The sequence below is a fragment of the Pan paniscus genome, chromosome 10, assembly GCF_029289425.2.
Source record: "Pan paniscus chromosome 10, NHGRI_mPanPan1-v2.0_pri, whole genome shotgun sequence".
NCBI classification, from domain to species: Eukaryota; Metazoa; Chordata; class Mammalia; order Primates; family Hominidae; genus Pan; species Pan paniscus.
In genome coordinates this window covers 43,945,431-43,961,259 of record NC_073259.2, presented here as the reverse complement: position 1 = coordinate 43,961,259, position 15,829 = coordinate 43,945,431, and the positions used below count along the sequence as shown (strand labels likewise).

The 15,829-nt window shown below is 43.5% G+C and overlaps 1 protein-coding gene across 3 annotated transcripts in view; it reads right to left on the bottom strand.

Annotated features, from left to right (window-relative positions):
* Window positions 1-15,829, bottom strand: part of LIMA1 (LIM domain and actin binding 1) — a 107,355-nt gene that overhangs the window by 52,779 nt on the left and 38,747 nt on the right. For all 3 annotated transcript variants that reach the window (XM_008951216.5, XM_034935896.3, XM_024931094.4), the window contains one exon: window positions 3,091-3,136. In XM_008951216.5, coding sequence (XP_008949464.2) covers window positions 3,091-3,136 — 46 coding nt within the window. The remainder of the gene's footprint in view (window positions 1-3,090; window positions 3,137-15,829) is intronic.

Genomic DNA, 15,829 nt, shown 5'->3' with positions numbered 1-15,829 from the left:
CCACTTCTCTGTCTACACTCACTTCCTAGCTTATATCACGCACCTCATAGCTTTAAGTACCACTGACACTTTGACACATGTCCATTTTATCCGCAGCGGGGATCTCTTCCAATTCTAGATTTTTATATAGTATCCAAGTTCCTACTGACATTTCCATTTGGATGTCTTAAAAAAACATGTTACAGTTTACATGTGCAAAACTGAGCTTCTACTATTTCTCCCTCTCTAATCTGCTTTTACTGTAGTCTTCCCCATCTCAATTAATGGTATTTTAATTTAATTGTGTTTGGGCCAAAAACATTGTTGCTATTCTTTTATTTTTTACTTTTTGTAATAGAGATGGGGTCTGCTATATTGCCCAGGCTGATCTTGAACTCCTGACCTCAAGTGATCCTCCTGCCTTGACCTCCCAAAGTTCTGGGATTACAGGCACAAGCCACTGTGGCAGAGCCACCGCTGCCATTCTTGATTCTTCTTTCTCTCTACATTCAACATACATCCTGACCACTTCTCAACACCTATACTGCTACTACTCTAGTCCAAACCATATTATACCTGGCCTAAATCATTATAATTGTCTCTTGATTGGTCTCCATGCTCCTGCCATTATTGTTCCTCTACATTCTCTTCCTTCTATTTTTTTACATTTAAAAAATAGAGATACAGGGTCTCACTAGGTTGCCCAGGCTAGTCTTGAACTCCTGGCCTCAAGCAATCCTCCCACCTCGGCCTCCTGCGATCCTCCTGCCTTGGCCTCCAAAAGTGCTGGGATTAGAGCCTTCTCTTCAGCCATAAAAAAGGATGAGTTCATGTCCTCTGTAGGGACATGGATGAAGCTGGAAACCATCATTCTCAGCAAACTATCGCAAGGACAAAAAACCAAACACCGTATGTTCTTACTCACAGGTGGGAATTGAACAATGAGAACACTTGGACACAGGAAGGGGAACATCACACACACCGGGGCCTGTCGTGGGGTGGGGAGAGCGGGGAGGGATAGCATTAGGAGATATACCTAATGTAAATGACGAGTTAATGGGTGCAGCACACCAACATGGCACATGTATACATATGTAACAAACCTGCATGTTGTGCACATGTACCCTAGAACTTAAAGTATAATAATAAAAAAAGAAAAAAAAATTTAAGTCAGACCACATCACTCCTTTGCATATAAACCCTCTCCAAAGGCCTCCTTGCATTCAGAGTTAAAGCCCAGGTCTTTACAATGACACCATTTGACCTTTCTCTTCTATTCCTCAAACACACCAAGACTGTTCTTGCCTGAGGACATCCGCACAAGTGGTTCCTTCTGCCTGACTCTTCTCCCTGGCTCATGTCTTCAAATCTCTGCTCAAACGTTTCCTCACCACAGGCCTTCATTGACCACCCTAGGCTCTATCCTCCTTACCTGCCTCATGCTGTTCCACAGCACTAATCACTACTGACACAATTTCTTTTTTAAATTTTTTTATTTTTTTTGAGACCGGGTCTCACTCTGTCGCCCAGGCTGGAGTGCAGTGGCGCTATCTCGGCTTACTGCAATCTCTGCCTCCCGGGTTCAAGTGATTCTCCTGGCTCAGCCTCCAGAGTAGCTGGGACTACAGGCATGTGCCAACACACTCAGCTAATTTTTGTATTTTTAGTGGAGACAAGGTTTCACCATCTTGGCCAGGTTGGTCTCCCAACTCCTAACTTCAGGTGATCTGCCTGCCTCGGCCTCCCAAAGTGCTGGGATTATAGGCGTGAGCCACCGCGCCCAGCCATACTGACACAATTTCTTGTCTGTCTTTTGCACTAGAATGTAAATTCCACGAGGGCTGGGATGTAGTCTGTGCTTGACATGTAGTAGGTGCTCAGTGAAAACTTGTTAAATGGATGACAGTGAAGGGAAGGAAGAAAGAAAGGAGCAAGTTGGGGGAAAAACAGAGGCAAGAGGGAAGGAAGAAAAGAAACCAGCAGTTGAGTAAAGTAATGGTAGTTTTTTCTTTTTTTCTTTTTCTTTTTTTTTGAGACAGAGTCTCGCTCTGGCTGACTGCAGAGTCAGGCTGGAGTGCAGTTGCGTGATCTCGGCTCACTGCAAGCTCCACCTCCCAGGTTCACGCCATTCTCCTGCCTCAGCCTCCCGAGTAGCTGGGACTACAGGCGCCCGCCACCATGCCCGGCTAATTTTTTTGTATTTTTAGTACAGACGGGGTTTCACCGTGTTAGCCAGGATGGTCTCGATCTCTTGACCTTGTGATCTGACCGCCTCGGTCTCCCAAAGTGCTGGGATTACAGGCGTGAGCCACCGCACCCGGCCAGTTTTTTCTTATAATGCACCAGAGGAGATCCATTTTTTAATTACAGGAAAATGAAGCCAAGGACCTTAGCCTTAGAACAAATTTACAGGAACATATTATGCACTAATTTAAATAGGTTAGCTACTGAAAACTGCCAGGAGGATGTTTTTGTAATGCCATCCAAATTAAGGAATTATTGACCGAACATATGAGTTTTTTTCCTCACAAGATTAAATCAAGTAAAATTTCAAAAGACATGTATTATTCAGCCTCACCGGAAGTTAGCAAGCACAGAGACTAGAGAACGGGTAGAAGCAGAGAGTTTATTCTGGAGGTTTTTGTCTTTGGTAGATCCTGCAGCTAGGAAACTTGCTAACTAGATTGGGTCAAGAAGTTTGCTTTAAACAAAAAACCCAGAAGATGACAACAGCTGCACAGCTACTACCATTTAAATGCACAGATGTAGAAGTTCTGATTGTCTGATTTGGAAAAAAGGAAGACCACCTAGGAAACCCTGTGTTCTCATTTGAGTAGAAGCCATTTTACTAACCTCAGGCAAGCATTTGGCCTCTTGTCCTTCACTCAACACAGGAAAGAAAAAGTGGTTCAAAAGGAGAAAAGCAGTGAAAAAATAAGATTCCCTGCACTGAGCCAAGTTGTCCTGAGCAAATGGCTCAGAGATCACACCAGCTGGCACAAATGTCCACTCAGCTGACATAGAACCCAAGCCCCACAGAGGCTGCAGGTGGCTTGGCCACACAATTCTGCTCAAGAAGTGCCACATGCCCTGGAATTTCTGAATACTTACACTTCTCTTCTTCTCCATGTTTGTTTCTTCAGCTGCTTTCTGGTACCTTCAGAGAAGGGAAGGAAAGAATGTCTCAAATTAAACTTATATTTTTACTCTTTCAATTTTTTATCTTTTTTTGAGATGAAGTCTCACTCCTATTGCCCAGGCTGCAGTGCAGTGGTGCGATCTCGGCTCACTGCAACTTCTACCTCCCGGGTTCGAGTGATTCTCCTGTCTCAGCCTCCAGAACAGCTGGGATTACAGGCACCCACCACCATGCCCAGCTAATTTTTGTAGTTTTAGTAGAGATGGGGTTTTACCATGTTGGCCAGGCTGGTCTCGAACTCCTGACCTCAAGTGATCCACCTGCCTCGGCCTCCCAAAGTGCGTGCCCAGTTTTTTTTTTTTTTTGAGATAGGGTCTCACTCTGTTGCTCAGGCCGGAATCCAGTGGTACAACCATGGTTCATCATGGTTCACTGCAGCCTTGACCTCCCAGGCTCAAGCGAACCTCCTGTCTCAGCCTCCTGAGTGGCTGGGACTATGTAAGTGCACACCACCACACCTGGCTTAATTTTTTTATTTTTGTAGAGATGGGGTCTTGCCATGTTGCCTAGGCTGGTCTCAAACTCCTGAGCTAAAGTGATCCTCATGCTTCGGCCTCCTAAAGTATTGAGATTACAGGCATGAGCCACCAGCCTGGCTACTTTCTTTTTTCTTTTTTTTTTTTTTTGAGATGGGATTTCCCTCTGTTACCCAGGCTGAAGTTCAGTAGCGTGATCTTGTCACACTGCAACCTCCGCCTCCAGGGCTCAAGTGATCCCACCACCTCATCCTCCTGAGTAGCTGGGACCACAGATGCACACCACCACACCTGGCTAATTTTTTGTATTTTTCGTAGAGACAGGGTTTCACCATGTTGACCAGGCCAGTCTCAAACTCCTGAGTTTAAGTGATCTGCTGGCCTCAGCCTCCCCAAATGCAGGAATTACAGGCATGAGCCACCAGGCCCAGCCCCCCAGCCACTTTTAATCTTTAAGAAAACCAGTTCTGGGCTGGGTGAAGTGGCTCATGCCTGTAATCCCAGCACTCCAGAGGCCGAGGTGGGTGGATCGCCTGAGGTCAGGAGTTCAAGACCAGCCTGGCCAGCATGGTGAAACCCCACCTCTACTAAAAATACAAAAATCAGCCAGGCATAGTGGCGCACACCTATAATCCCAGCTACTCGGGGGGCTGAGGCACGAGAATCGCCTCAACCCAGGAGGCGGAGGTTGCAGTGAGCTGAGATCACACCACTGCACTCTAGCCTAGGTGACGGAGCGAGATTCAAAACAAACAAACCCAAAAAAACAGTCTGCATACCTATTTCTGCCAGCAGTTGCTTTTAATCAACTCTATCAGAAGAAGCTGTAAATCAGAGCAGACCTCACTTCCTGCAGCTATTCCAGTCATCTGCTCTGATATAACAACAAGATCCCCGTGGATAAGGTCAAATGCTGAAACAATTGGATAGAGCAGAAAGTCTGGGCTTTAAGCCCCAGTTTTGCTGCTTATTAACTGTGATCTCTGGCAAGTGACTTAATCTCTCTAAGCCTCAGTTTCCTTATCTAGAAAGAAGTTACAATCTACTTTCAGGATTGCCAGGAAGATTAAATGTAATCACGTGTAAAAACATTTTGAAATTAGTTAAGTCCATACAGCAATGCATTAATTCCAACATATACATTTCCCCTCCCATATTTATGCCTGATATCTTACAATTGTTCTCAGCCAAATGGTTGAGAGATAGTCACATTGCCTGTACATGTTGAATTTAGTATAAGTTATTGATATTGTCATTTTAACTCAGTTAAAAGTATTTGATGGTACTACATGGTATTGTTTTGTTTGAGACAGAGTTTCGCTCTTGTTGCCCAGGCTGGAGTGCAATGGCACAATCTCGGCTCACTGCAATCTCCGCCTCCCGGGTTCAAGCATTCTCCTACCCCAGCCTCTCAAGTAACTAAGATTACAGGCATGTGCCACCATGCCCGGCTAATTTTTGTATTTTTTACTAAAGACAGGGTTTCACCATGTTGGCCAGGCTGGTGTCGAACTCTTGACCTCATGTGATCCACCTGCCTCAGCCTTCCAAAGTGCTGGGATTACAGGCTTGAGCCACAGCACACAGCTATTATTATATGTTTTAAATGCCACTTAAAAATGTCTTTTAAAAGATTATACTATGTTTGGCATTTAAGGAAAAATTATTTTACATATGCACAAGAGTGATATGTGAGAAAAGTTTGCAATAAGCAGTGATTAGTTTAATCAGCATTTTTTCTTAGAGATGCAAAAATAGTGGCACAGCTATAGTTGATGACATCTTAGATTTCATAAATAATTATTTGTTATTACTTTTATCATTTTGTCATTTTTATTACTTGGATTGGAAGACCTCTGAGAAAAAAAGTAAAGTCCTTTTCAAGGAGGAACAGGTTTTCTCCATTTAAAGACTAAGTGGTCCAGAGATTTGTGCAGGTACAAGCTGCACAAATCTCCAGACCACCCAGAACAACCTTTTTTTTTTTTTTTGAGACAGAGTCTTGCTCTGTTGCCCAGGCTGGAGTGCAGTGGCACGATCTCAGCTAGCTGCAACCTCCGCTTCCTGGGTTCAAGTGATTCTCATCCCTCGGCCTCCCAAGTAGCTGGGATTACAGGCATGCCCCACCACACCTGGCTAATTTTTGCATTTTTAGTAGAGACAGGGTTTCACCATGTTGGCCAGGCTTGTCTCGAACTCCTGGCCTCAAGAGATACACCTGCCTTGGTCTCTCAAAGTGTTGAGATTACAGGCATGAGCCACCACGCCTGGCCCTAGAACAACCTTAACCTGGCTTCCTCCAGACCTCTGAGTCATGCATTGAAGTCAGCACCATCACGTGGAGAATCATCATTATGTGCCTCTCCTTGGGCCTGCCTTAGCAGAACTCAGCCCCACCCCTGGAAAAGGGCACTGTTCAAAGGGCACTGTCCTCTGCCTAAAGGTAGAATTTCAGAATTCACGAGGCATTTGGAGTAGGAGGTAAAAGAAGAAGAAAAAAAGCAGCCTCAGGCCTGGTGCAGTGGCTCACACCTGTAATCCCAGCACTTTGGGAGGCCAAGCTGGGCTGATCGCTTGAACCCAGGAGTTCGAGACCAGACTGCGCAACACAGTAAAACCCTGTCTCTACGAAAAATACAAAAATTAGCCAGGTGTGGTGCACGCCTGCAGTCCCAGCTACCAGGGAGGCTGAGATAGGAGGATTCCTTGAGCCAGGGACGTTGAGGCTGCAGCGAGCTACGATCATGCCACTGTACTCTAGCCTGAGCTACAGAGTAAGACCCTGTAGCTTGCCTTGACCTCCAGGACTCAAGCAATTCTCCTACCTCAGCCTTGCAAGAAGCTGGGTCTAAAGACGTCTACCATCACACCCAACTAATTTAAAAAAAATTTTTTTAGTAGATATAGGGTCATGCTATGTTGCCCAAGCTGGTCTCAAACTCCTGAGTTCAAGTGATCCTCCTGTCTCAGCCTCTCAAAGTGTTGAAATTACAGGCATGAGCCACCATGCCCAGCCAAGAAAGAGTATTACATAAAGGGTCTTCCAATCCTATCACTTTTTTTTTTTTTTTTTTTTGAGAAGGAGTCCTGCTCAGTCTCCTAGGCTGGAGTATAGTGGCATAATCTCGGCTCACTGCAACCTCTGTCTCCCGGGTTCAAGTGATTCTCCTGAGTAGCTGGGATTACAGGTGTGCGCCGCTATGCCCGGCTAATTTTTGTTTTTTTAGTAGAGACGGGTTTCACCAAGTTTGCCACGCTGGTCTCGAACTCCTGACCTCAAGTGATCCACCAGCCTTGGGCTCCCAAAGTGCTGGGATTACAGGTGTAAGCCACCGTGCCCAGCCCCCAATCCTATCACTGTCTAATTTTAATAATCAGATATTAACAAGCATCTCAGTCGCCATGTAGTACTGCTCTGCAATTGAGCAGAACTCTCTAATGGGGTAGGGTAAAAGGGCTACCAAAAATTTCTGGCACTTCATTGACCATAACTAGGAAGAAAGTGGGATTAGAACTGCTGTGATTCAATTGACAAGCTGAAAATATATTTGCAACTTATATTACAGACAAAAAATTAATTTCCCTAGAATATAAATAACTACTAATCAACAGGAAAATGACAACTGAATAAATAAAAAGGCAGATATAAACATACTGTTCACGGCTGGGTGCGGTGTCTCACGCCTGTAATCCCAGCACTTCGGGAGATGGAGGTGGGTGGATCACCTGAGGTCAGGAGTTGGAAACCAGCCCCGCCAACCTGGCAAAACCCTGTCTCTACTAAACATACAAAAATTAGCCAGGCATGGTGGCAGGCACCTGAAATTCCAGCTACTAGAGAGATTGAGGCACGAGAATCGCCTGAACCCGGGAGGTGGAGGTTGCAGTGAGCCGAGATTGCACCACTGCACTCTGGCCTGGGTGACAGAGCCAGACTCCATCTCAAAAAAAACAAAAACATACAGTTCACAAAAAGAACATCTCATGACTCTTAAACAGAAAAGATGTTCAACCTCAAAATGCAAATTCAAACAATGCTAACAACATTTTACCTATTAAGTAGGAAAATATTTTCTTTTCTTTTCTTTTTTTTTTTTTTTTGACATGGAGTCTCACTCTGTCGCCCAGGCTGGAGTGCAGTGGCGTGATCTCGGCTCACTGCAACGTCTGCCTCCCAGGTTCAAGTGATTCTCCTGCCTCAGCCTCCCAAGTAGCTGGGATTACAGGCATGCACCACCACACCCGGATAAGCTTTTTGTATTTTTAGTAGAGATGAGGTTTCACCATGTTGGCCAGACTGGTCTCCAACTCCTGACCTCAGGTGTCCGCCTGCCTCAGCCTCCCAAAGTGCTGGGATTACAGGCGTGAGCCACCGCACCCGGCCGGAAAAGATTTTCTTAAAAAGCTAATATGCAGGGGGTTCCCTTTCTTGGCTTGGAGTCCTTCTCCCTCTGTCTCTGTATGGGGAAGCTGCTCCTTCCGTCTTTCTTGCCTATTAAACACTCTCTGCTCCTTAAAACCACACACACACACACACACACGCACACGCACACGCACACACGCACACGCACACGGCTAATAAGCTAATATGCAGTTGGGTTGGGTAGCTCATGCTTGTAATCCCAGTAATCCCAGCGCTTTGGGAAGTGGAGGCGATAGGATTGCTTGAGGTCAGGAGTTCGAGGCTGCAGTGAGCTGTCATTGTACCACCGAACTTCTGTTTAAAACAAATAAACAAACAAAAAAGGCTAATATGGGACATTGGTGAGGGTATGGGGAAACAGGTTCTGTCTTACATTGCTGGTGGGAAGGTAAATTGGTAAAACCTTTATAGAAGGCATTTTGTCTATGCCTTCTTTAATATCTGCCAAAATTATAAAAGCACAAATGTTATAATTTACCAATTCTTTCTGCTCCCAGAATTTATCCTATAGATACACTAAAAAAATATTTTCATATTGGATTATTTATCATAGCATTAAATATAACAGCAAAAGACTGAGAACAACCTGAATGTCCATTAGCAGAGGAGTGGTAAATTATAATGTATATGTATAATGAAATACTGTGCAGCAACAAAAAGGACAAAGGGAAGGTGGTAGTGATTGTACAATAATATGAATGTACTTAATGCCACCGAACTGTGTTCTTAAAAGTGGTTGGCCAGGTGCAGTGGCTCACGCCTGTAATCCCAGCACTTTGGGAGGCCAAGGCGGGCAGATCTCCTGAGGTCAGGAGTTTAAGACCAGCCTGGCCAACATGGTGAAACCCCATCTCTACTAAAAATATAAAGATTAGCTGGGCATGGTGGCTCATGCCTGCAGTCCCAGCAACTCGAGAGGCTGAGGCACGAGAATCCTTTGAATCTGGGAGGTGGAGGTTGCAGTAAGCTGAGATCACACCACTGCACCCCAGCCTGGGCAACAGAGTGAGACTCGGTCTCAAAAAAAAAAAAAAAAAAAAGTGGTTAAAATGGTAAATTTTATGCTATATACTGTGTATTTTACCACAGTTAAAACAAAACAGTATGGTACTGGCATAAACACAGATATACAGACCAATGGAACAGAACACACAGCCCAGAAATAAACCCTTACATGTATGGTCAAATAATTTTTTGACAAGGGTGCCAAGATCATCCAGTGGGGAAAGGAAAATCTTTTCAACAAATGGTGCTGGGAAAACTGGATAGCCACATGCAAAAAAATGAAATTGGACTACCATATACAAAAATTAAGTCAAATGGATCAAAGACCTAACTATAAGAGCCGAAACTATAAAACTCTTGGTTGAAACATAGGGGAAAAGTCTCATGACACTGGATTTGGCAATGATTTTTTGAAATTTATTTTTTGTCGTTTTTCTTTTTCTTGTTTTTCTTATTTTTTCATCTTATTTTAATTTTTTATTATCTTTTGATCATCTCATCATTACAAGATTTGGTAATGCCTTATTGGAATACAACACCAAAAGCACAGGCACAAAAGAAAAAACAAACTAGACTTCAGTAAAATTAAAAACTTTTCTGAGGCTTGGCGTGGTGGCTCACACCTGTAATCTCAGCACTTTGGGAGGCCAAGGTGGGCGGATCATGTGAGGTCAGGAGTTCAAGACCAGCCTGGCCAACATGACGAAACCTTGTCTCTACTAAAAATACAAAAATTAGCCAGGTGTGGTGGTGGGCACCTATAATCCCCGCTACTTGGGAGGCTGAGGCTGGTGAATCATTTGAACCCAGGAGGTGGAGATTGCAGTGAGCCGAGATTGCGCCACTGCACTCCAGCCCTGGCGACAGAGCAAGACTCTGTCTCAAAAAAAACAAAACAAAACAAACAAAAAAAGACAAAAAAACTTTTGCACATCAAAGAACACTATCAACAAGCCGGGTGCAGTGGCTCATGACTGTAATCCCAGCACTTTGGCAGGCCGAGGCAAGTGGATCACTTGAGGTCAGCAGTTCAAGACCAGACTGGCCAACATGGTAAAACCCCGTCTCTACTAAAAATACAAAAATTAGCTGGGTGTGGTGGTGGGCACCTGTAATCCCAGCTATTGAGGAGGCTGAGGCAGAAGAATCGCTTGAACCTGGTAGGTGGAGGTTGCAGTGAGCTGAGATTGCACCACTGCACTCCAGCCTGGGCGACAGAGCGAGGCTCTGTCTCACGAAGAAAAAAAAAATCACAAAGAAAAAAAAAAGAACATTATCAACAAAGTGAAAAGTTCCCATGGAGTGGGAGAAAATATTTGCAACTCATATTTGAGTTTTAAGTAACAAAAATGAGATAATGTGATACATACTATTCTGCTTCTCCCTTTCTCCATTTCAGAGAGAAATTCAGAGAAGCTGACATTTTCATTCGAGAAATACTTATTGCTGTCTACTATGTTCCAAGCACTAGAGAAAAAGTAACGAAAGAAATAACCAAAACAGACATAATATCTGCTCTCCGACACTTACAATTTAGACACTAAAAACAGAAGCACACAAATATACATACACATACACACACACACACAGAGTGGTAAGTCCTTTGAAAAAAAAGAACAGGGTATTATTAAATAACAAAGGAATACAATTGAGAAAGGAAGAGGAAATCAAGGAAAGCCTCACTTATATTAATTAGCCTGATTTGATAATTCCACAACGTATTCATGTATTAAAACATCACATTGGCTGGATGTGGTAGTTCATGCCTGTAATCCCAGCACTTTGGGAGGCTGAGTCGAGTAGATCACTTGAGGCCAGGAGTTAAGACTGGCCTGGGCAACATGGAGAAACCTCGTCTCTATTAAATAGACAAAAATTAGCCACCAGGCACGTTGGTGCACACCTGTAGTTTCAGCTACTCAGAGACTGAGGCGGGAGGATCGCTTGAACCTGGGAAGAGGAAGTTGCAGTGAGCCAAGATAGCACCACCACACTCCAGCCTGGGTGATAAAGCGAGACTCTGTCTCAAAAAACAAACAAAAAACCATCACATTGGACCCCATACATATGTAAAATTATTCTTTGTCAGCTAAAAACAAATGGATGAGTACGATGGCTCAAGCCTGTGATCCCAGCACTTTGGGAGGCCAAGGCAGGCCAATCACTTGAGCCCGGGAGTTTGAGAAAAGCCTAGGCAACATGGCGAGACCCCATCTCTAAAAAAAAAAAAAAACTAGCAGGGCTTGGTGGCATGCGCCTGTAGTCCCAGTTACTCAGGAAGCTGAGGTGGGAGGATCACCTGAGCCCAGGAATTTGAGGATGCAGTGTGCCGTGATGGCGCCACTGCACTCCAGCCTGGGCAACAGAGTGAGACTCTATCTCAAAATAAAATAAAATAAAAATACAATACAATACAATACAATACAATACAATACAATACAATAAAATAATTTTTAAAAGGAGCGCCTCACTGAGAAAATGACCTGTAGGCTGAGATGTGAAGTTTGACCAGATGAAGTTAGCCAGACAAAAGGAAGGGAGGAAAGCATTCCAGGAACAGAAAAACACCATGCATAAAGGCCTCAAGGCAAGAAAGTGTCTCATGTATATAGGGTGCACAAAGAACTCTAGTGTTGCAGAAGCTCACTGAGAGGGGAAAGGGCAGGCAATGAGGCAGGAGGCAGGGATGGGCCATACAGGTAATGCTAAGGACTTTGAATTTAATGGTAGGATGGTCACTGATTCAATTCGTGTTTTTAAAGAGTGCTCTGGAGTGTGGAGAATGGACTGGAGGGGCTGAGAATGGAGGTGGCATTAATGAGAGATAATGCTGGCTGGGCTGCAGAGATAATGGCACTAGAGATAAAGAAAAGTGAATAGATTTGAGATATATTTCGAGGAAGAATCAGTAGGGTAGTAATCAGATGGGGAAGAGAGAATGATTCCTAGGTTTCTGGCAGCTGAGTCAATGGAAGTAATGCTTCCTGGGACGAGGAATTGTGAAAGAAGAGCAAATTTGGAAACGGGGAAGATCAAGAGTTCAATGCTAGCCATGTTAACTAAAACATCCATTTGGTGGTAGCAGTGATGAGATGCATGTGTCCGGAGCTCAGAAGAAAGCTCTGAGCTAGTTGTATGCATTTAGGACTTGTGTGCCCATGGATGGTATTAAAGCCACAGGAGTAGATGACATCTGCAAGCAGTGTGTAGTGTGAGAAGATGCCTGGAACTCAGTCCTGGAGACTCGAACATTTCAGCAGTCAGAACAAATGATAAGACAGACTGACAAGGAAGAGACAGAGGGGGAGGAAGAAAATGATGAGACTGCCAGAGAAGCCAAGAGAAGCAAAAATGTGGGAGGGAAAAAGTGGTGAGAGTTCATGTAAGATAAAGGCCAAAAAACATCCCTTTGATTTAGCAACACGGAAGTGTTTGGTAATCTTGGCAATCCTCTTTCATTATAATTAATTCACCCATATTCCTTTAATGGGCATTTGGATTGTTTCCAGTTTTTCACCATTGCAAATAACGCTTTGGGGAATGTCCTTGTACGTATATTTTTCCCACTTGTACTAATATATCTGTCTAAGAGATTCCCTAAAAGTGAGAATTCAGGGATACAGTGGATTGTAGCTATTATAAAAAGGAACTTAGAACTGGCCTTGAACTTGCGTTTCCACACCCCTTGGATAATCATCTACAGTATATTACAGCAATAATACAATATATGAAAACTAGAACCAATTGGCAGACAGGTTTATATTTAGCCAACTGTTCTCCAAGGCAAGGTATTTACATTGTGGTTAGTTGAGTAAATAAGCTCAGAGGTTCCCTTCCCTTTAGTGTCTAATAGAAACATAGATTTAAAAAAAATCAAAATAGTTCTCATCTTTAGCCTTGTCCTTTTAGCATGGAGGCATCTGTAAGACCAGGTGTATACACCAAAGGCTGTCTTTAATCCTGTTCTCAAACCCCTACTCAAATATCTCCACCTTTTATTTGTAATGAAGTTCCTGCTAAATAGTAGATAACAGGGAGAAAGGCTCTACACCACCTCTTTCTTCCAAGTTAGATCCCTGGTACTTTTATATTTTGTACTCTTAGATTGCCACAAGACTGAGGCTCAATACTTCTGAATTCAGTGTTCAGGCCTCAGACTTTTCTCAGAGGCCCTTACAGCAACTAGCATTCTTCTGACACAAAATGTGAAGGACACAAAATGGGGGCACCATTTTGAAGATCCAAATTTGAGAAAATAAAACATTTACAATAAAATTTCTGTAATTAAAATTTTGTTCCTCTTTCCTTCCCAGATTTTTTTTTTTTTTTTTTTTTGCGGTCCAGCCTCCTTTTCTTTACATAAGGAATTTAATCTTGCAACTGCTCACTAATGCTCAGCTGTGGGGCAGGCAGCTGATGGAGGACGCTAAAATTATCTGGGGAGTAATAACAGTGTCTCAAATTTTTCTAAGGCCAGAAAACAGAGTTCCTGAGCCATGACTCTTGCTTGTATGCCCTCAAATAGAGCAAAGGGAATGCTGAGCCAAAAAGGGAAAACAGAAACTCCCAAGGTTTAAGCAATGTATTTTCTTCTGGAAAAATTTCAACACTAAAATGCTACAGAGAAGCGAAAGAAGAGGAAGTTAACCAGGCTGACTTGAAGGTCAACTTTTTTCTTATTGAAGGAAGAATAGTCACAGAAAACTAAATATGAATGCTCTTTTTTTTTTTTTTTTTTTTAAGATAGGTTCTCACTCTGTCACCCAGGCTGGAAGGCAGTGGTGCAATCATAGTTCACTGCAGCCTTGAGCTTCTGGACTCAAGTGATCCTCTCTACCCGGCCTCCTCCTGTTTCCTGGAACTAGGAATGGGTAAAGTTATAACAAAAACAGGAGAAGCTGTGATAAGGTAGAGGCATGCTGGCAGGGGGTTAGGTTAGGGATCTTCGTGCTGTGTTCATCAATTCTACCATCTTGGTGTATGACCTTCAGTCATAATTGCTAATCCTCAAGCTCCTAATCTGTCAAAGGAGTAGGGCAAATGCTAGCCAGACCAGTGGTTTCAAGCTCTGCTAGCTGCAGAACCCTCTCTTCAAATGCTGTCTTACATAGAACCTAACCTTTACAAGGGATCAAAGCAGGATTGCTGGAATGGAAAATCTAAAGGGCTGGGCCTGGGATCTGGGACTGGGATCTGGGCCTGGGATCTGGGCTTGGGTTTAGCCCTTAGGGTGTTCCAATTGTTGGAGAACTGGCCCTGAGATTCCTCTGAAGACCACAATTAAGATAGTTTAAAAACTACCAGGCTAGATTCTCTTTAATTCCAAAAATGTATGAGTCAAACAAATTCCACCCAAAGAGTCAACTGTTATCAAATGAAGGATCATATTATGCTGAAGTCAGTGGTGAGTGAAACCAAAGCTAGCTATTCAAATGGATGTATCAATAGGAACTTCTTACCTCAAATTTAACGACTGTTATAGAGGCTTAGTCAGAGAAATAAGCCTGCAGCTATAAAGGACCATGGGACACAAGCTCTGATGCTAGAAAAAGTACTCTTCTATACATATAAACACAAAATGCACTGTTAACAATTAGAAAGTAAAGCTGACTTATCTACAAACATCAGCTAGATTAAGCTTCCTCCAAACAACACTTTCATATTAATCTCTGATCAGAGACCTCCTAAGTTTTCCTACTGTTTTTAGCTAGGCTTGTATAGGACTCACTATTTGCAAACCCCATAATATAAAGCCACTAGGTGTTGGAAACAGACATTAGTATACGCTTTGTGGAAAATAGTCCTGTAGTCTACAGCCATACCACCCTCAACGCGCCTGATCTCAACTGATCTCGGAAAATAGTCCTGCAGTCTTCTTTGGGAAGCTGCAGTGAGTGAACCTTACAAACCTTAAGTAATATTAGCAACGTGTTTCCACTGAGTATAAAACCTAGAACAGAAATCCAGGCTGATTCCCTGGTTTTCACTCCTTTCAGTATACACCACCACCTGTCCTACTTCTATGCCTTTACCTCCTGTTGCTCCCCTTCCTCTGGAATGTCTTCAGCATTCTCCAAGCCTACCAAATAACTCTATTCATCTTTCCAAACCAGTTCCATGTGTTAAGCACATCAGAAGAAAAATATGTGACAGGAACAAACTCAAATATTAACTTGAGCAGGTTACTTCCTTTACCTCAGTTTTCTCAACTATAAAAGAGGGGTAAAGCCCCTTCCTCATATAGTTTTTGTTAGGATTCAAAATAGTATATATTTTATATATTTCTTTTTTTTTTCTGAGACGGAGTCTCACTCTGTTGCCCAGGCTGGAGTGCAGTGGCATGATCTTGGCTCACCACAACCTCCGCCTCCCAGGCTCCAGTGATTCTTCCACCTCAGCCTCCCAAGTAGCTGGGATTACAGGCACGTACCACCACTGCCCAGCTAAATTTTTGCATTTTTTTGTATTATTATTATTTTTTGAGACGGAGTCTCGCTCTGTAGCCCAGGCTGGAGTGCAGTGGCGTGATCTCGGCTCACTGCAACCTCCGCCCCCCAGGTCCCAGTTAAGCAATTCTCCTGCCTCAGCCTCCCGAGTAGCTGGGATTACAGGCATGGGCCACGATGCCCAGCTAATTTTTGTATTTTTTAGTAGAGACAGGGTTTCACCACGTTGGCCAGGCTGGTCTTGAACTCCTGACCTCGTGATCTGCCCGCCTCAGCCTCCCAAAGTACTGGGATTACAGGT